The 21,942-nt window shown below is 38.0% G+C and overlaps 1 protein-coding gene across 12 annotated transcripts in view; it reads right to left on the reverse strand.

Annotated features, from left to right (window-relative positions):
- ZNF521 (zinc finger protein 521) overlaps positions 1-21,942 on the reverse strand; it is a 230,143-nt gene that overhangs the window by 95,583 nt on the left and 112,618 nt on the right. For all 12 annotated transcript variants that reach the window (XM_032123789.1, XM_032123865.1, XM_032123807.1 and 9 more), the window contains one exon: positions 21,725-21,809. In XM_032123789.1, the coding sequence (XP_031979680.1) occupies positions 21,725-21,809 (85 nt within the window). The remainder of the gene's footprint in view (positions 1-21,724; positions 21,810-21,942) is intronic.

Raw genomic sequence — 21,942 nt, forward strand, 5'->3', positions numbered from 1 at the left:
ACACTGTTCGCTGGCTCCATTTCTCCTTTCCACCCCCTCACATTGTCTCTTCTTTCATGTAATTTTGAACCATTTTTTCATGTTTCTCACTAATCTTTAATACCAGCCTCTCCCATCCACCCCATGGATGTGCTTTAGAAGGCTGCCGTTCACTGCTGCTCAAGTACGTGAAGTCTTCAAGATAACCACATCAACTGAAATAGCTAATGTAGCAAGCCAAGCTAATTAAAACACACTGAATTAGAATATAGCTACACAAGTAAAAGATATGCAGAAAAAAACCCACAGAGCTGCCCACTAATACAGCTAAAAGAGCATCAGAGTCTTGCTACTTAATTGCAGAAACTACTGGCAAGCAGGTTTTAGCTACAACAGATGACTCCCCTTTAGCATCCAAGTCCTATGCAGACTATTCTAAATCAGAATTTTTTCATTATGATGAGCTACTATGAATTACTTCAGTATCTACAGTTAGTGTTAAGCAATATTTGTTTAAAAAAGGTTTGAGGGAAATCTTGTTAAAAATTCTGAATGGTATTGGAATTTTGAGCATACGAGCTTGCCATTCTAAACCATTTGATTAAATTTAACCATAGGAAGCTCTTCCAAGACCTAATGAAGCAGCAATTACATCTGAAGAGGGAGCCAAGCCAAGAATTGTACCATTCCAATAGCTCTTCTTTGAACATCATGCTACAATATCTAATCTTCTCAGTTTTGAGTTTACACATACAATGAATCTCTGAGCTTTTGGATTTATATAAAATAAATCATATAGAAAAGCATGTTGTTGAGGGGTTTTTTTAATATAAAGAGCTTATTTTTTTTAAAAAATGAGATAGTTTTAAGATTTTTAATACTACAAGAAAAAAAGAAGCCTTATGCATGAAATAGGATCCAGATGAATTTAAAAATTGTGGAAGTATTTTCAGGGTCTGGCTGAAAAGCAGATGCTGTATCTATGCTTACTGCCTGTATTTCACAGTACTTTAATAGGAGTTTCAACAAATAGATGCAAAATTGAAAAAAAAAATTAAATAAGCATGGAGTGAATGTTAACATTAAAAAAAAATTGCTGGCCCTAATTCTGATTTCAGTTGCTTTTTCATAAGCATTTGCTCACACTTCATCATAATCACCTACTTGGTACCTCACTGTGTTGGCGTAAGCAGGATAAGGAACAATCCCAGCACTTTCCCTTTTAATTAGAAGGAGGAACTGTTAAAACTGGAAAATGGTTTCATTTTTCATGCCATCAGCAAATGCAGATTGTTTGTTTTTTTCAGTAACATTATTATGTTGCACAAAGATGATCTGTTTTGTGATTTAAGATGTACCTAGAGCAATCCAAGTGCAGCCAAATCGATGGAGGCAATCTTGCTCTATTTCCAGTTTTCCATCATTTCTTTATTACATGTAATAGAACATTTTAGCATAATAACTCAGAAGTCCTGAGATACAGAGGATAGAGAAATAACGTTGAAAAGTAATTCCTCACATCTGGCTTTCACCACATGAAGTGCAAATGGTGAACTTAAACATGGAAATACAATTTACTCCTTTGAAAGTTTACATCCTTATCTCTCTTGCAAAGAGCATACATTCATTTCCAGTGCCTCAAGGTAAAGACTAAGGCATCTATCTCAAGAACAGTATCAGAAGGATTTGGAAGCAATCTTTTCATAATGTTTCTTTGGAAGGGAAGCAGGGTTACTCAAAATTCATAGCGATTATTAAGTTTACATTCACACAGCAGATATGGTACCATATTATTTCCCATCATCTGTGTTGTCACCTGCTGAGAATCTCTCCTTGGTTTAAGCCAGCCATTCATTACAAGGCATTAGCACTCTGCTGCACAAACCAAAGTTAAGCCCCAAAGTGAACTGGGCAGCCTGTAATACGCATACTCAGCTCACGAGGACTGTGTTTACCTATTTTTCAGCCCTTCATTTTGGTGATTTAATAGGCAAGCAATTTCTTACTTCAGCATATTCTTTCTATGTTATCAAGTCAGGTATTTCTGGACAAATACGTGGGTGTTAAAAAGACTCACAAGTCTCCCCAAAGCTTTGCTGTATCAGTGGAGTGTGCACTGACAGCAGGGACTCTTTATGACAAGAAAAGCTGATCAGCTGCAAGCATTCCTCTTGATGAATCTAACTCTTCACCAGGTCTAAACTAAGCCTGTGGGTTTTGTGGTTTTTTTCAGTTTTTGGCTTTTTTTTTTCTTCTTAGCCTTCTTTGAGGCCTGCAGAAAGTTATGAAATAGATTTTTCTAGTCCTCCGAGGAGCAAGGCCAGGTTCACATCCTGACCTCAGAAAAAAAGCAGTCCACAAAAGCCAGCCTTCTCTGCCTAACATAAAGCAAACTACAACATGCAACATAAGGCAATATTAAGAGTGAGAAATGACAAGCATTGTATCAGCATTGGGAAGGAAAAATAATAAAACCCAGCCATATTAAAAATTACAGCAACAACAGTACTGAACAACACAATTTTGGCACTGCTACCATCTCCATTACCAAGGGCGGAAGCATGATATTCATCTGCAGAGCGCTTAGTTGGAAGGAAGATTTCAGTTACAAGTCAACAAAAAAGAAATTCTTTATTGCAGAGGATTATTTACTTTTAGATACTTCTGATATCCTTTTCTGTAACCATTCTACCACCATTTGGGTAGTGTAATGTACAAGCACATAGACTCTCACAACAAGATGTACTAATGAAAATACAAGATAAGCCTAAGGACTGAATCTCCTCTCAACAACATCAATGTAAATCAGCTCAATCAGCTGGGGGACATTGGTGTGAAAATTGAGTAAGGAAAGAATTGGGCTCTGATGCTTTGAACAGACTGCTCAAGTATATTTCAAAAATGTGAAGGCTGTTAAACTGTGGGTTTAGGAGCCTGGAAGACAAGAGAGGTATAAAAATGATAAATCTTATTCTCATAGTGAAATAGCATTAAGGAATCAAAACATGGTCCTAGACTACATAAATACTGAAGTGGAAGTTGCTACCAAAAGCATCAAGAGTTTTACACAAGTAAGAAACCAGATTCTTACCAAAGAGTACAGGAGTAGAACAACTAGTTCCCATTAGCATGAATGACAGTGGTGCTCTTGCAAATCCCATTTATGGTGATGGAATATGGACTCTGAAATCTCTGTGACCTTGATGTGCAATATTTATGTCTACACCTTTAGCCTCTTGTGCATAATGAGATGCAATCTTTTAGCTTTATGCACTTCACCAGGCATTCAATTAGAAATAGCAAATTTTTTTGGGGGTGGGGGAAGAATGCTAAGCTACTTAGACAGAAGGTAGTGAATCAAAAATTGCAAAACTTGAGCTTTCAAAAATAGCCTGAGTGACCTCTTCCAATACTCTGACCACTCCATCACAAGCAGGAGGCAACCCCTGTGAAGAGCGAATTCTGGCAAAGTTCTCTCTTCACAGATGATGCACAGCTTAAGCTATAATGAGTTTTTGGGTTACAAATGCTGAACGCATTAATATTCCTTGATGATAATTATCACAGTATAAGCACCTTTCCCAATGTGAGTAGCATAAAGCAACTGAAGCAGCATTTTTACTACATTTGAAACAAGCTGGAAAATGGGATTTTCTACTCTTGTAACCTGAGGTCAAGATACATCAAGCTATGCATATTAAGTATGTCTACCCTATATAACTATATAGGCCTTCCCATATATTCACACACATGCATGCAATTAACACCCTAATTTTTTGAATACTTGAACAAATATGCCATCCATATGAACATGATTTCCCAAGAAAAATCCAACATTTTAAAGCAGACCCAAATAATTTTCAAACAGGCTACACTGATATTTCTTCCAAAGTGAGTGATTTTTTTATGATATTAATAATAATAAAAAAAAACCAACGGCTGATACAAATTGAAAATTGGGAAAAAATATTTATATTCATCCAAAGAGAAAATAGTTGCAGAAGAATACTGCTTTTCACCTTCAGGAGTTAAACTATGTGCCACACTAAATATTTCTCATACCCACCACTACTAGCCTTTATTTTTTATAGGAACATGTGAAAATACAGTTCTTCGGTGGGCCCAAATACTGGCATAATGCTCACAGGCTGAGTAATGTATGGGAGGACTGGAGTATCCCAAGGAAACAGAGGAGCAGGAGCCTCAATCCAGGCAGCTGAGCACCTGCAGAGCTGTCCCTTACCTGTCAGTGCAAGCAGCAGAAGCGCTGTGCTGCCTCTGCATGGGGCAGGAACACGTGCAGCCGGGCAGCAGCAGCAGCAGCAGCAAACACACTGATTTAACAGCCAGACAGGCTCACCCAACCTCTGTGGCTTCCCCTTCACATGGACAGGGGCAAATATCTGGGAGTTATCCCAAGAAAGAGATGAATACCAGTTGCAACACATGTGGAACACACATACCTTCCAGAGATAACAAGAGATATGCTGCCTTAAACAGTATAAATAGGCTTGGCTGTTCTTTAAGTGCAAGATGTTTAATTATTATACAAGTACTTACTGAGGATTAATTAGCATACAACAAGGATCTGAAACATGCAGACGTTTGTCAAAGAAGACAGGGTTTCTAATGATTTATTATTGTTTGATTAACAACATCATGCCACAGCTATCTTATTAAATATCTATTTTGCATACTACAGAACCTAAAAGTGCTACCTAGTGATGAACTATTACCCTCAGAAGAGGGCAACAACTTGATCTCTGCTTTTCTCTCACCTGCAACTCAGAAAATATTAATTGTTTAAAATTATGTACTGGTAAGGAGCCTTTAAAACACCACCCTGTGAGTCACTGGGTTTTTACTAAATGTTATAATGCTGTTTTAATACCATGCAAATAAACTTAGTGCAGCTTTCTTCTGACAAAATGGGAGTCAGTTTGAATTCCTAATCTGAAAAATGGGAATCAATTCTGATGTTCTGCTGGTGTGAAATCTGCTGAATGTATTTATGCCATGTTGTCCTGCACTTCCTTTAGGAAATATGCCATGTTACAACCATTTCAAGAACTAAAGCATAATTTTTACTTATGTGCTATAAAATGCCTCAAAATCCCATTTGAATAAATGGCAAGGTTTTGAGGGAAGTTTGCTAAATATTTAACAGCACTATTGGCTTATTAAATACTGTAATGTGAAAACCATGAAAGGATGATATAAAGCACATGACATTTTTTTTTCACTTAACATTGGTGCTCACTTTGTACACTGTACAAGCCCATTCATCAGAAGAACTGAAGCATTCTAAGAAGTACTCCTTCTTATCACATAAATGTAGCAATGGCATCTTGCTATTATACAAATGATTAAATCCCTCCTTGGTTAATTGCGTAAGATCTGTTCCTCTGCAGTTAAATCCCCTCTCCATCCTTCCCACTTAAAACATCTGAAAAGATCACATCTGAAAATTAAAAGTGATGCAGTGAAATTTGGATGGCACAAGATATATTGCTTATATGAAAGGCAAAGCTAAGGGAAAAAAGAGTCAGGTAGAGAACATGCAGCTTTGGTTTATCATACACAGAAACTGCATGGCTGACCATTTTATAGGTGGAAAATTGAATTAGTTTCTCTGAGTATCACAATGCATTTGATAATTACATAATACAGTGACCGTTGTGTTAAAAAAAGAGATGTAAGACTGAAAATGCTCTATAAAAATAAACATTTCCATTAAAACAGAATCAAAATAACTTGGGTTCACAACAACAGATGTATTTCAGCAGGAATCACTGAAAAAAGATTTAAATCCACAATGAAATATATTAATATAAACTAACAAGGAAAAAATCTCTTGGCATAGAATTGCCTGCAGAGTATGCATTTATTCTGTAAACACTGTAACAATGATTATCTGTCCTTCCAGCTCTCAGTGGAGACTCCTGCTTTTGAAAATGTCTTGTGGTGACTTACTAAATTCAGGCTATTTCAATTAGTATTACTGCACATTAAAAATTAATTGTATTATAGAGTGGATTAAGGTTTAAATTTCAGTTCTACTGTGTGTGTGCTAGAAATGACAGCTAAAAATCAATGCTCTCTGGCCCATAATCGGAAGTTTGTACGACCAAATAGTGTAGAACTGGCGTCAGTTTTAAAAGAATTGATAGTTCAATTCAAGGTGTGTCAGCTCTAATTCCTGATTTAAATGGGAATGCTACCCAGCTACGCTATTAAGCTAAAGAAGAAACTGAAAAAAACAAAAAGCTGCTTTGCAATGAAAAGAAATGGGCTATCTTCATAAGGATGGAAAAAATCCAAATTACAGCTCAAAATTCGTGTTTGGTATCACTGAGGGAAAAAAAGATGTTTTAATGGGATGATGACTTCATTACAGAAGACACATATTTTTTACCACATTTAGAACATGTTGTTAAAATACCACCCGGAAAGGCAATTTAGGCTCCAATCTTACAAACACTTGAGAACATATACAGCCTTATGCCTGTATAAAAGGAAGCTTGTGACATTTATTCATGTGAATAAAATCATATGCATATTTGCGCAGTTTCAGGATCAGACTTTTTCACTGCAATTACAGACGTGCCATGCAAGCCCATTTAAAACTTTTCCTGAGTGTAACAGGCACAGATACAGGTACTGAAGGGAGCTTGTGGACCTTGTGAAACTCATGCTTTGGGACACTTTTTTTTTGGTCAAACAGTCCTGGCAAGGACAGCACCAAAGATTGCAGACAGTAGAGCCACAGACCAACACACCTGGGGGCCCCGATACTGTGCAAGCCATGCAAAGAGCCGTAGATTCTACATCCACCCCTTAGCAGAGCACCAGTAGGGAATGTTGAATCCCCAAGCTGCAGTGGCAGGGGTGAGATGAACCTTGCTATCCAATGCATCAAGTGATCAGGCAATGAGGGCATGTGGGAGCGGACAAGAGTTCTTTGTACCACCAGTAAGTGTGTCAGCTGCGGTCTCCTGAGCTGCCCTGTTGCTGTAGAACACAGGACAACTTCTTCACCTCCACACATATAAAATAAATGATTATCCTACACTTTATCATCTGACAAATCAGTTAAAACTTGCTTTCATGGATGAAGGCTCCTTCTTGTACAACTAAGGCAGAAATCTGCACTCTAACCTTGCCGAAACCACTGTTAAGACATTGTAACTGTAGGCTGAAAAGATTTTTTTAAAAGAAAGTGTCTTTATTAAAATATTTGTATCTTCACAATAATAATATTTCTTTTTACTTGGGTGAAATGAATTTTGCAGCGGGTTACTCATGATCATGGCACTGGATGATAAACAGACACCACTGCTGTAATTCTTTCTTTTGAATGTGCACACAGTGCCAAAAGGAAAGGAAACAGCTCAAGCAAAATCATTCTTACACTCTTCTGTACTGTAAAATGTATGGGGAATAGCAGGAAGCTAAAAGCATGTTCCACTTGTTATAAATCTAGTATTGCTCCTGTCTGAAAATGGTTAGCAAGAAATGTCTGTCACTTCTATCAGCAGCAAACTAATTTTTTTAAGAGCAAAACATGAAGAACACTGCAAGTCATGTGAACAGACCAAGCTGGAACTGCTAAAGTATTGCAAAGCCACACAGGATACTAGAGCCCGGAACTGAGCAGTCATTGGTGTGTACCTAAGAGACAAATTGATGTCCAAAATGTTTTTAAACATCCCCTGTGCTACATGGATGTCCAACAGCAAGTTTGGTATCAAGAGAGTAAAGAAGATGGGTTGTAATAACAACAATAAAGAAATAATCTGGTGCAAATAGACCCCAAGGTGTAGTAGTCATCCCCGTGCAACAATCACCCTTCACTGCAATTTAGTGATGTTGCTTCATTACAATACAGCATACAAAGGGGGCAATATTAAGGCACACTATTTAAAGCTATGAGATCTGTGGTGCCAGCTATAGCTGGTACTGAATCACAACTATAGATTAAAAAAAAAGTCATTTCAGCAGAGAATACAGAAAAATTAAAACTCTCCTGAAGGTGCACAAGTGTGTCATTTTTACAAGACTTAGCTGAACGCCACAATAAGAGATTGACGCTAAAGACTGACAATACGTTTTATAGTGTGAACCCTCAAACTCGTTACAAAAGCACAGCTATAACTGGTTGCAAATTAAAGACAGCCAAAAAAGACAAAGAAATTCAACTGGTTTAGGTAAGGGAGAAAAGAAATATTTTTCCATCATAGGAGAATATATAGGAATTGAGAAAGAGATTTGTGCAGGGTACAGGACCTGCAGAGTAGATGGACTTTGAAGCAACTTTCAGAATTGCAGTGACAAAGGAAAAATTCTGAAGAGGAGTAAGACAGTGTTACTGACTCATGGAAGCCATCACTATTTCTGTGGATTCTCTTCCTGTCAACTGGTTCTGACTGGGGAAGAAATGAAGGACAATTTCTGTTGTGTGAAGCAGGTGATGTCAAGAATAGATATGAGCTGGACAGCATATGTGCGGAGTGATGATACAGTAAAAGAGAAGGGACAATTTTTTTTTAAATTGCATTCTGAAATGGATAGGAAATATGAATCAAATTTGGGAGCTCTAAGGCAAGCAGCAGAATTCTCCATTATCCAAGAGATAATAAAAAACACAAATGATTTAATAGCTTCCTATTTACAGCATTACAGTACTTTTCATTCTGAATATACATTAACTAATTTGTCTTGAAAAAATCTCTGCGGCTAAGTGCTGTCTCCATCTCACATTTCAATGACATGTTCTAGGCTAGCAAAGAAGTCACTGAGAATGCTGGAACCACCACAAACTTGCACCCATTCCGACTCCTGTTTCAACATTCTGAAATGAAAATTGTCTTTGTATGCTGTCAAGAAAATACGTGAAAACAGGACTTGGAAAAAAAAGGAATTCCCCTCCAAACAAGAAAGGAGAATGCCATAAAGCAGAAGGAGAGAGAGGGACCATGTAATGCTATGAAGAAGTTAACTGCATTTGTGGGACATAATGGCATAGGAGAATTTAGAGTCAAAGAGCCTTCCAAATCTGCTTTTTAAGGGAATGAATGGGAAGGATACATTTAAGAAAATAAAGGCAGCTGAACTGTGTTGAGAGTGCTTCTCTTGTCAGAGAAGAAACCTTCTCCTACTGAAGCTTTAGCTTGAAGGAGACAAAGAAAATTGCCAGCCCACAAAAAGACTGGCCTGGAGGACCCATCACACGGGTTGAAAGAGATGCACATGCAGCACAGAAGCGGCAGTTGATGTAAAATACGATAACCTAGGTGACATATCATAGAAATTAGAGTCCTATTTTCTGTCACCTAATTTATTCCCATGCACCACCATGAAGGATTTTTCCTGGCGGTACAATTCCAGTCTCTACTGCTAGGCATACTCCATCTCTAGTGCAAATGCAGCAGCAGGTAAAAGTAGAGAATTTTTCCATTATTAAGAAGTATCCCTAAGATTAAGTTTTCCAGACTAGCTCCCTGCCCAAGCCTATTTATTTCATTTTTCACTTATTTATTTTTATTTTTCTATTGTTTTCATTTTAGTCTTCTTTTTTTAAGCTCAGCTATTTTTATCAAAAGGTTTTAAGAATACCATCCCTGTTAAATCTGACTTGAAGAGTAACAGCACACCAGGAGCAGGGCGGGTTAAAAGTTCAAATTTGGCAGGGAAATGTCACTCATCTGAAGAGATGAGTATTTAACTGCTCTGGTGAAAATTGGTTTTGATTTGATCATGTTATGACAGTTTGCAAATCACACTTTGCACTAAGTGATATTTGGGTTAGGCTTTCTAACCAAACTTTGAAGGAAACGGAAGGCTGCATTGCCTCTGAATGTCTAATCGAATGAGGTAGTAAACATCGACATCTCCCAAGCTGTTCAATAAATTACACAGTGCTCTGCAGGAGTCTCATCTGGGGGACTTGGGGGGTGGAGGATTTTTTTGCACAGTTATCTAATGTCTTGGCACTCACATAGGTGTGCAATGAAAAGCAATGAAGCCAGAAGCACAGTGGGTTCACTGTGGAGGTTGCCTGTGAGAGGGTAGGGAAAAAGGGTGCCTAGCCAAACAGCTAGATATTAAGAACATGCTGCTGAGGTCCTGAACTTCAACACTCTAATACAATGCTGTGTGAGAAAATTTGAATTGTGTGTCTAGGCACTGTAAAAAGAAAGCCAAAACAGGATGTTACAGGCATATCCTTAACTCTGGCCACTGTATGTGTGCTTTATAACTGCTTTTGATTACACAAATATACTATTCCTTTTATCATTCAGTCTAATCTAAACATGAGGCTGGTACTTTTCATCATAAACACAGTGAATGAGGCAGTGTTTTGAACTAAGCTTTGTCCAATACACTGTGAATAGCATATTCTCTAAAGTCTCTTGGATGAGTACCATATATATCAGATCATATTCATGTAATAAAAATAATGTGTTGTGTAGCTTTGCACCTTTGAGCAGGTCTCCTTCACTCTGCCCACTGTTTCATTTCCTCTGGGGCATCTCATAATGCCTTGAGTTGCACAACGTGTTCAAAGAGCAGCTTAGTTAAGGAAAATTTACAAAAAGGAACACTTCTTCTTCCTTTCTTTCTATGTGTCGAAATTACCTCTATAGCCACATTAGTTTAAGGCCACATGACAGAATTACTCATTTCTGGCCCACTGATATATTGGTGCAATGGTTTTATTTGCATGTTTCACTAGAAGGGTATATAATAATTCCTTCACAGTCTAAAATCCTGAGATTGAATGTTAAGGGCCTGACAATTTCGTGCATGAAAAATTTTAATTTGGCAATATTTATGTTTCACATTTATAAATTAGAGGTTTTTAATTTTTGTATTTCACAGATGTGTATATCTGGTTTGCTGGTTGCTGAAGCACCTGCCTTACAAGCTGAAGGACATGATAGCTAGTTCAGCTTACATATATACACGCATACACCCATGTATACAAGAGGGTGCATTCAACAGCAAAACAGCTTTTCTTTAAAGTAGGTATCACCATTTTACTTTACTGTTGATTTTCTACTGGCTCCACTTAAAGAAAGTAACTCTACATGTGAAAAAGGATGTGCAGAGTATCTTTTGACCGTAGGTGGTATATGAGGCATGCAAAAAGAAGGATTTTTACACAAATATAATTCTAAGCTCCCATAACGGCTGAATTGAAAGCAGTGCTTATGGAAAGTGAGGTGATATCTCGGCCATTGTGCTGAAGAGATTGAAGGAGTTACCTTCCTCAGTAAGGATCATTGAGAGTGTCACCGGTTAATTCCTGTTCTATGCTCCTCATTAGCATTACTCTCAAGTTTCTGGTTATCATATCCGAAATATTAAGACATAATAAATACGAAGGTGCAGATAATTGGATATTAACCAGAACATACTTGACTGGGCAGGAGGTAGGGCCTTGCTTAAACTAATCCTGAAATGTATTAATCACCAATTAATGAATGGGTTTCAAATTCATTTTCTATTATAGAACACCTCTGAGTATCTAAGCTTTTTCTAATAAAATGAGTTGGAATAACAGGATAGGAATAAGAAACAGTCCAATTTGAATTAATTCCCTATAGCTTGTTGTTAAGTTCATTGAAAACAATAATCATACAAGCAGTGACTCTCTGTATACAATATATATATACATATATATATACACACATATGTGGGGGGGGTGTGTGTATAATAGCACTTATAGGCTCTATATGTAGGTGCAAATAGGTCATACAGAAGCTAAATTCTGTAGGTCATACAGAAGCTAAATTCAGAACAGAGCTAGTTCACTGGAGAACTACTACAGAACTATCAGTACTTCTTTCTTCAGAGCAAATATAGCTCTTTAAGATGAGCAGCACAAGACCTGCATCAACTTTAGATGGATGTTGCGAATTAACGATTTTCAGTGTGGAGACAGATATACATATAGACCAACTTCTGTAAAAAAAAACCAACCAAAAAATCATTCCCTCTTTACAGCCCAGAATAAAATGTGGTCCACACCAGCCCACTCTGTTGACCTGGTCTCTTGGTGGGTGGAAGAAGAGTGGTGGAAGGGCAGAGATTTTGAAATTCCATTAAGAAGCCTGGTGGGTAGAGGGAGGTGTGTGGAGAGGGTGAGAGAGAGTATTATTAAGCCCCAGCTTCAAATAACTTTGGTGATTTTGCATTAAGCATGCACCCTTAACCAGCACTAGTAACTATCTTGGCATGCTTGTACTTTTCTCAGCTAAGAGGCTAACTTGCTGCACACAGATAATCTCTAAGTAATGAAAGCTTTTGCTAACTTGGCGTATTTAAAATCCAGGAAGAAATGTAAAGAACAGGAAAAAAAAATTGTATTTTTAATAAAAAAACCCCAAACATTCCTCCCCCCCCCCCCCCCCCCCCCCCCCCCCCCCCGTTCTTACATGTCCAGGATAATTTTAAAACGGATACTTTAGCATTTTTATTATTTGAAATGGGTGCTCACTACTGCAGTAGAAAAAAAAAAAAAAATCAGGGATCCTTATTGTTACTAATGAAGAAAATGATAACAGACATGGTTGAAGCACTATTATTCCCCTTTCTCTCTTCTTGCTGTCCTCACTGTTATTTACATTGATGTGAATTGCAAGTAAACCAATACTATCCGTCTCTCTGTTTTTTCCTTAATTTGTTGACTTTAATTTTAGTAAGTCTTAAATAAGCGCTTACTGAAGATGAAGTAAGATATGCAAGCAAGTAGTCCTTTTATCAACAATTTTGCCACAGAAACACACAAACATTTCAATGGCTCTTCATTAGCAAACAAATCAACAAGTGATATTTTAATGCATGACTTTATTCCATCTCTGTGGGGACCGTAGTTGAGAGTGTGATGTACAGTACAGAGAAAGGAATCATCAGCCACAATGTCCCAGGGCTCTATCCATTGAGGACTTCTCAGCCTCTGCTTAAAGAGTGCATTTAATTGACTGATAGACAGTAGCTTCTTTGTTCACAGAAGACAGCGAAGTAATGGCAGCTTGAAAATCGTACCATCTACAGGATCTCCTGAGACTAGTAACAGGGGGATATGTGTCAGGAATAAATAAATAATCTAATTATTAAGCCACTTCCTGTCAAGTTAACTCCAATTTGTTGGCTTTTGAAGGCAACAAAACGAGGCATTTTTCCTCATTATGCTTCTCTTTTTATACCACTGGTAATCACAGGCGGATTAAAGGGTGCCTGATTGGTTTTTTTGTCAAGGAACTGAGAAGCAGCCAACAGTACAGAAAAACAGAGTTGGGGTTAGAGGAAATTTCATGCTTGTCTCCTTTCCAGCTCCCTAACAGCCCACACTGCTGCCCCATACAGTGCTGCCAGCTGTACAGCAAATGTGTGCCCCTCCAACGGCGGCCTACCAGGCCACAGGCTCCATCCTGAGAGCTGTGAGATACCTTGCAATCTTGGCAGGTAGCTACTGCTGTCATAGGCATAATTCTAAAGGTGACCTACGAAACCCCGTCAGCTCACCAAATGCAACAATATGAGCAGCTCAAGTTCGACACCCACTCTCCATATTGGCTTCTTTTGTTGCACTTCCCGCGGTTACATCGCGGGGAGAAGCCTCGGGACAAGCTCCCCTAAAGAATCGGAGGCTTCCCTGCTCAGAACAGGGGCAGTTTGGAAAGGCGATGGCGAGGCTGCCCTCGGTGCTGACAGCCACACACAGCCAAATGTGCGATGGCTCCTGAGAAAGCCTGCAATGCAAATGGTCAGCAAAGAACAAAAGGAACACTGACACCCTGCCATTAATTCAGCCTGTGATGCCTAAGTATTGACACGCACAGTGTATCACTGCCACGGCTCGGAGGAGAATCTTACAGCAGGTGGAGAGTAGGGAACAACTTTCATACTGCCTGGCACTGCCTTTCCATAGCGTCCAGTTCATTGGGTGCTATTCATGCCACAGGCACTTTTGCAGGAAATCTAAAGCTTCCATGTACTTTGCTTCATTTCCTTACAGGGTGAACTCCAGACTGAATTGTAGACATTTTTTAGATGCTCCTTTTAGTATTATTATTATTACTATTAGTATTACTACCAATATTATTTAATAATATGACAATTGCATTCTATTTTCTTAAAATTTTTGTGTCCAAAGTTCTTCCCTGCTTCCCTCCTTCCCCCCCCAAAAAACAAGATTCATGGATGTTTGCAGACTGTGTCCTGGCTGAACCATTTGTAATTTTAAAAGCCTGGAGAGCATTTCCTGAAAGCTGTTTCAAAAAGCAAGGAGCTATTTCTGCTTCAAATGCCTGAAAGGAAGTGCCAGCTCCAAGCAGAGCAGCTTGGTGGGGAAAGCCAGCACCTGGGGACAGGGAGTGGCAGGGATGGGACACCCATAGCCCAAATAGGTGATGCACAGAACCTGCAGCCCAGTGAATCGTGCTGCTGGGGCGTATGTACAGCTGCCTTTGCCACTTCCGAATACATCCTGAATTTTTTGTTAAATTGCGCAGATAATTAAAGCCTCTTCATATTTACAGTCTGCTTCATTGGTACCATGAATTCTGTTTTCAGTTACTGTCTGCAAATTCCCTCCCTGCGCAATTTCATACTAAGCAATAACACTTCATTTTACATAAGTTTTATCTGATGTCCCCATACAGAGCTGCCAGCTGTACAGCAAATGTGCAGCTCTCAAACTGAGGCCTACTAGGCCACAGGCTCCATCCTGAGATCTGTAAGGCACCTTGCTGTCATTGGCAAGCGTTCCCTGCTATCGCCGCTACCATCGCTCCACACCACACACAACTTAAAATCATCTGATTATTAGAATTTGTGGTCCACACTCCATTTTATCCTTTATTTAATCTATCCCCAGATCACACATTTGTTTAAATGTTTTGGCTGGTTTACAAATCATGCAGCCATCTGCACAGTAGGTGTGACACCATTTTTTAGACAAAAGTTACATTACAAAACAACAAAGATAAAGTCATTTGAAATGCTTTGATGTTTGTTACTCTGCCTGGTTTGCTTGGACCAACTCTAAGAAATAAATAGAATTATCTGTGTAAATCGATGAACATCTATGAAAAACAACACCCAGCAGAACGCAGAGCTTGCTCCATTACCTACGTTAATATCATGACAGCTGAGGAGAGATGACCTGGCCCACTTCTCATCTCTCCTGTACAGATGGCTATTAAAGAGAAAGTATCCCTTTTGTATGGTCCATGCAGAAACCCTTTATGGGCTTTTCAAATAAGCCAGCATTGCCCACAGGAGAGTAGCTTCCTGTTAGTATTAAACAGCCCAGATTTTGCCTATTTTGTAACCCAGCTCCTCATGAAATAAACCTACGTTTTCTCAAATTTAACTCCAAATGCTGATTTTCCTGGGTAGTTCAATTACATGTCCTCATTTTCCAGACAAGGTGACCAAGTTTCCTCTAACTTTTATACAACTTCTTGTCATCTCTGACTGTAAACAGGAGATTCCCAGGCATTCAAATGATTTCCTGATGCTAAGAGAATATGTTCACTCTCTTCACTATAAATTGACAATTTCCATTTTTTGCTACTCAAAAACTAGTGAAAAAAGATCGACAAAAGGAAGTCTCCACCTCCTTCCTCCTCTAGTGTGTAGATCCGTATCTTTGGATTCTTTTTCTCCAAATCTCAGCTAAAAGGGACATTACTGTAGAGTGATTAAACTGATGTTCTGAAGATGTATTACTTGAGGTCAACATGGTGCAACAAGTATTAGTTGCTCAGCTCAGCTTTCTGCATAAGTGAAAGGAAAATCATGGGGTTTTAATGACCTTAGGCATTAGACAAATAACAGAATGTGTGAATGCCACATGCTATTACAACCAGACAAGAATTTTCTTGGGCTGATTTCCAGAAAGCTGATTGAGGTATTTCCTTTGTCTTGACATCAGTGATGTTGTCCACACATACCATAATGTACACTGCACAAATGTGAGGCAAATAAGATGATTTATTTTTATAGGTTTATTATGCATGCAGTTAATACATGCATAATGCAAACATGCACATCCACACAACATATATACATATTATATCACTGTCACTGAAAAAATCAAAAATCATGAGTTGCACTAAAAGTGTGTCATGTGTGCACTAAAATCTTCTAATGGTTACACACTACTTGTTATTTTAAAACACAGTTGTAAAATTTCTTTGCAGAGAAGTTAAACTGTTAGATCTCGTGTTCTATATACCCTTCTTTTTAAACACCAATTGTTTCAACATAGATTTGCTTACTTGGGATTTGATGAAGTATTTATTTACTGGTGTAAACTAGAATTCCTCTTGTCAAATGAAGGATTGCTTCATCCTGTTTTCCCATTTGCTTTCTAACTTTAGTGCTCAGTACCTTTTTTTCCATTCCCTTCACTTCCTCCTCCTGCTCACACCTGCTACCCTGCTCAATGCAACATAACATCCTTCACTCAAAAACAAGTTCCCCACAACAGACTTCACAAAAAGGGTTTTATACATGATAGCGAAAAGGTTAAATAAAGAGAAGTCTGTTTACTTCTTAGAAATGACATATTTAGAAACTGTCAAAAGCAGGGTTTCAAAAAGGTACCAAATCCTTCTCCTTTGCTCCCCAACTCTTCAGAGCGGTAGTGGTTATTGCTATGACACTGGGGTTTGCTTTCTTCATTGACAGAAGTAGCAGCAAACTACAAAGATTGTGGCTGTTTCCCCCTTTTATCATTCTCTTTGTCAGCCTGATCAGTCCTCAATGGTAAATGTGCTGCTCTGTTGTGCACAGCCAGCGGCTCGCAATTTGCTCACTATGTTTCATGAGACAGTTGTTTGTGGCTGTTTGGAACACATTTACCTCTTTGGGGATTTATGCGCTAGTTGCAATGCCAACCTCCATAGTGATAGAAATTTCTTTCTAACTAAAATAGATAATTAGAAGCTGGTAATTATTGGTCAAGAATTATCAGAGTGAAAAAAATTAAGCTCTTCATAAATAGTTCTTGGCAATGTCATCTCTTTACATTATCTCATGCCTAACAGCACTTTATTCAGAGCACTTGCAAATTTACACTACTGCTGTTGAGCCCCATAATTTTATATGGAGTAATTCCTTTCCTGAGCTCCCCCCATTCTGAGCCGCGCCGTATGTGCATGTGTGCAAAATCCTAGGCAACTGCTACAGCAACTGTTCAGTCTATTTACACTGAACTGCATCAGATACTACAGATGTAAAGGAATCAGTTGAAAATGAAACAATATTTAGCATGTCTGCTTAAAATAACAGTGAAAATAATAGGAGGAGCAGCAAAGTGCATCAAACAGAACACAAACAATGGCAGACTCTTTTCCTACTCTCTCAGGTCAAATGCCAACAGTAAACTATGTGATGAAAACAAAGGAATGCAAGAAACAGACACCACGTACACAGAAACAGAATTTTCTCAAAGAAAGCTGCTAAAAGTGCTATGTATTCCACCCAGATAAAAAGGCAGAAGAAAGAAGACAACTGAAGAAACACCATTTATGCCAACACTTTCTAAACCCATATGAAACCTGGATTTATGTTTCCTCCTTTTCCACCCAAAAGCTGGAAATTGTTTCCCCCATAAATTTCAATACATGCACCAACAGACAGGTCTTCATTTGGTGATCATCGCTACAGTTATCCAAACGAAAGTACATGCCTACATCTAGGTCCAAAATAATGCCAAAACACAGGGCCTGTTTAAAAAACCCCACACTTTGTCTTGTTTTCTCTCTGCTAGCATCCCCTAGCCTAGCCTGACTCAGTGTGTAGTTTAAGCAAACACGAGCATTGCTTGATGAAGCACAGTGTCTGGAAACCTGTGGACAGATCTGGCAGTCAGAACTCTCAACCTTTAGCTCACTTAATGCAAGCAAGGCATTCCACTTCTATGCTTCTTTGTCCTCATCCATCCAATGGAAAAAGCTTACTGCCTCGTCCAGTCATGAAGATGTTGGGAAAACTTGATTAAAGGCTGCAGAACAGTTCTAAAATGGAAAGTTCTAGAAGTAGTAAATGTGTAGCTGCTAAAGGAAAGCTGCCCCTATGACATCTTTTTATTACATAACTTGTATAAGGTAAATTGCACTGTTGTCAAAGATACTTAAGGTTACACTTCACTGGGTCATCGGCAGATTTTATTTTCCATTAGGTGGCATAATCCCTCTTGTTGAATTGTTTGAAATGTATAACAAAATCTGTAAAAAGGCTGCATACTCTCCTAACAAAGAAGAGTAAGAGGCTTTTCAAATAGCCTCTAATCCCTCTTCCCCTGCTAAATGTCTAGTTGAGATTATATTTGATTAGACAAAAACACACACATACATACAACCTAAAAATACCTACCCTCAGTGGAGCTATTTTAGCCAACAAAGTAATTCCAGTTGCCTTATTTAAAAGTCTGAGTTTCACACTGGGGTTTTATAAGTATAGCTTTGCCTCAGTGACCTTCCATAATGCAACCTCTCTCTGTGGATGTTAGCAACATGAACTCAGTTTACATCCTGGGATCATGTTCAAGGGGAACAATAATTAGATGGGACACCATCAACTTTTCTAGGCTTTCAAACTGCATCACGATGGTGAGCAGCAACTGTTTCCCTCAGCTGGCTGAGCATCATCTCTGTCAGTGGTTCCCATTCATTTCTGAGTGGAGTTTGGCAGGTGACTTTCCACTTTCACATTTGTCCCATGTCCCAGCTGCCTCCCCTTTTCTCTTTTCCCTGAATTATGATTGTGGAGTCCTTCAGGTAAGAAGATACTACATCCACAAATAACCCCAACACAGATAATGGGAACATTTTACCATGAGAGGAAATAACAGTTCCTGACACTATGCAATGATGTCTGTAAAGGCATTTATTGCCCCTACATCTGATCTAGGGATTATCACACTGTTTGACTTTTAACTCCTGCCTTGCCAGATTACCTTCCCCCTCTCTTGCATGTAAACTCCTTTCTTCCTCTGTGTCTTCCTGAAGGCTCCTTACTTTCCTTTTCCCAGAGAATCAAAGACACTGCATACTGTTCTGCCAATCACCTGCTAGGAAATCAGGGCGAGAAGACACATTTTACCAGATACATGTAAAAAACGGAGGGACCAATGTCTTTAGGAAACCCCATTTTTTTCGTTTGTTTAATGCGCTGTGTCAACAAGTCAATATTCAGTGCTTCATCTAATGTACATCTAATATATTTAATATATTGATATGCATGTGGGTAACTACAGGTATATATTATATATATTCACACTACTGTGTTTGTGTGCATGTTTTCTGTATTATGTATAAATATTAAAAGATTACCTACAGATGTACATAAACTAAGGCTGGTTTAAAACAGCTTGATGTGGCCCCTTGAACCTTTCTCTCTAGACAGAATGCGGTCTTGGAAAAAGGCCTGTGAACAATGATATAAATTAAAGGGGAGGGGGAAGAGTGAAATTAGAAAGATTGCTAAGGAAAAATCCAATTAGTGGTGAGAAGACTAACAGAATTGGAGATCAGAAATTATTTTTCCTTGTGCTTCAATTCTGAGGTCACATTCAAAACTCTCCAGAACACTGATATTCCTTTCACTCCACCCCAACACAAAATCCCCTCACATTTGCTTAATCGAGGCTCCATCATTAGGAGCTGCATTGTTAAGTCTGGCAGTGCAGATAAGAATCTTCCACTGAACACAGATTACCACACGCATGACCGGCAAATCTCCCTGCATGTTTTGCAAGCTCCTTTATTTCACTGGGAAGATTTTATATTAAGCACGTTTAAATCTGTGTCACTATGGTTATGTCATGAAGTAATATCATGCATGATTAGACAGAACACAGACAAAACAATTGAATATTTTTTTAAAAGATTCTCTTTCTCATTTAACCTCATCCAGCTTTTAGAAATTAAACATAGGCAGTTAATAGCTCCGTTTAAGAAAATACATCTTTGCAGATCTGCAGGCTGAAGCCAGCTAAATGGATTTGTCCTGCTTTACTGACTCTCTCCTCATTTTGCTCCTCCCATTCTGACTCTTTAATAAAACTCATCCAGAAAATAGAGGGAAAAAATAAATCTGAGTATTTAATGAAATAAGTGAGCTCCTATTCTGAAAATGTGAGGCAGCTGGGAAGTGAGTAGCAAGCAAGCACATCATCAATTCCAGCATCATCCCTTATAAGCAGTGTCCATATTCCCGGTCACGTTTCAGCATCACTATATGCTACAATTAAGAACATTTCAAACACTGGATTCAAATAAAACAGCAGAAATAGTGAGTTCTGTTGTTAGTAGTACCCTACTTTTAAATTCCATTACTGACACAGATTGAATACTCTGAAGCAGTTCAAATTATCTCTTACCCAAAACCACAAGATATCAAAACTAAGGCTTAACCTAATAGGTAAATTCCTTGTCTCCTTTACAAAGCCAGTTTGTCATTTCCATTCATTCATTTTTATGAAAAATATATAAAGTGTTTATGCTCTAAATGTATAAGAACTTAAATAAAGTACCCACAGAAATGGGCCATTAAATTTTGGCAGGTAACTTTCTTTAACAGTGCAGCCAAATTGCTAAGTGTTCATGGAAGAAATCTGCATGTTACCTCGGAAGAAAAAATTAATTCCACCAAACTGGAAAGTGGAAAAATAAAGCAAATTCTCTTCTGTTGGACATGTAATTACTAGCTTCTATACCATATTGTTTGGTTTGTGCTTTGCAAGATTTTCTGCTATTTTAGCAAGAAAATCAGCGTAAGGGAAGCAGGAGTAAAAAATCAGTGGTATCCATTTCTGTTTTGAAAAGTGAAATTTGGAAAAGAGAGTAAAAAAAAACCAGGAGACAATCCTGGCAATGTTATCTTATTAGTGAGCAAATGATGTGCTTGATAAATTTAATTGGCTGATAGAACTCTTAGTGCTATTACTGAGTGGTTACCAAATTGAAAACATTATGGGTAAACCTAGGGGAATCAGCAAATAATAGGAAAACATGAATATCAAAGAAAAAACAGCTTTTGTTTTATTCCAATTTACAACTGTAACAGTCTTGTAAACATGAGGATTCAGGAATTCTAAAAGATGTTTTTTTAAATGCTTGTACCTTAAAGAGTGGATTCCATTACTGTATACTACAATTCTTACTTTTTCAAATAATTTATAGTATTTAATTGTATACAGATACACTCAGGATTTTTTTCCAAACTGCTCAAACATAACAAACAATACTATTTTATGGCCATTTGAATTATTTATGTTTTCTAATGACAAAAACTCACCAGTTTTGATTTTGGTACTGAGGTGCTTGAGAAGTACACAGTAGTGTCATTACCATAATAACTTCTGAAATTAAAACCTGTCTAAAACTCTACGGAAAGCTAACATCCAGTTCATTAACCATTCCTGTTAGTTTGTTTTCAATAATGCAAAAATGATTAGAAGTTTAATTTGCTAATCACCTGTGTTTTGACTGGCAGTGGTTATATAATTCTCTGCAGAAGTCTAAACTAGCCCTTGCAGAAAATAAAATATGTTAATGTTTTATCAAGTCTAATAATATGAATAAAAAAATAAATCATGCCTAGGTTAATTGTTGATGGATCCACAATTAATTTCTCCTTAAGTCTGTTTAATTTTAGAGACAATGGTGATAATGAGTAAGAAAAATGGCTATTTGTCTTCAAGAAGTTTTAGTGCTTCACTTACCAATCATGTGGTTTGCAACATGAACTTGGATATCCCACTCATTGTAGAAAACCATCTGACATTTGATGCACTGGTAGGTCTTCTTCTAAAGAAACAAGGGTAGACAAAATTTACTGAAACACAGTTGTAATAATTTCATTATAACTCAAAATACCAGGTTCACAGTGGTCATTTAAAGCTGTCCAGCAGTGTTTTCATTAAGGCTTAATTATTATATT

This window comes from Corvus moneduloides, chromosome 1 (genome assembly GCF_009650955.1).
Source record: "Corvus moneduloides isolate bCorMon1 chromosome 1, bCorMon1.pri, whole genome shotgun sequence".
NCBI classification, from domain to species: Eukaryota; Metazoa; Chordata; class Aves; order Passeriformes; family Corvidae; genus Corvus; species Corvus moneduloides.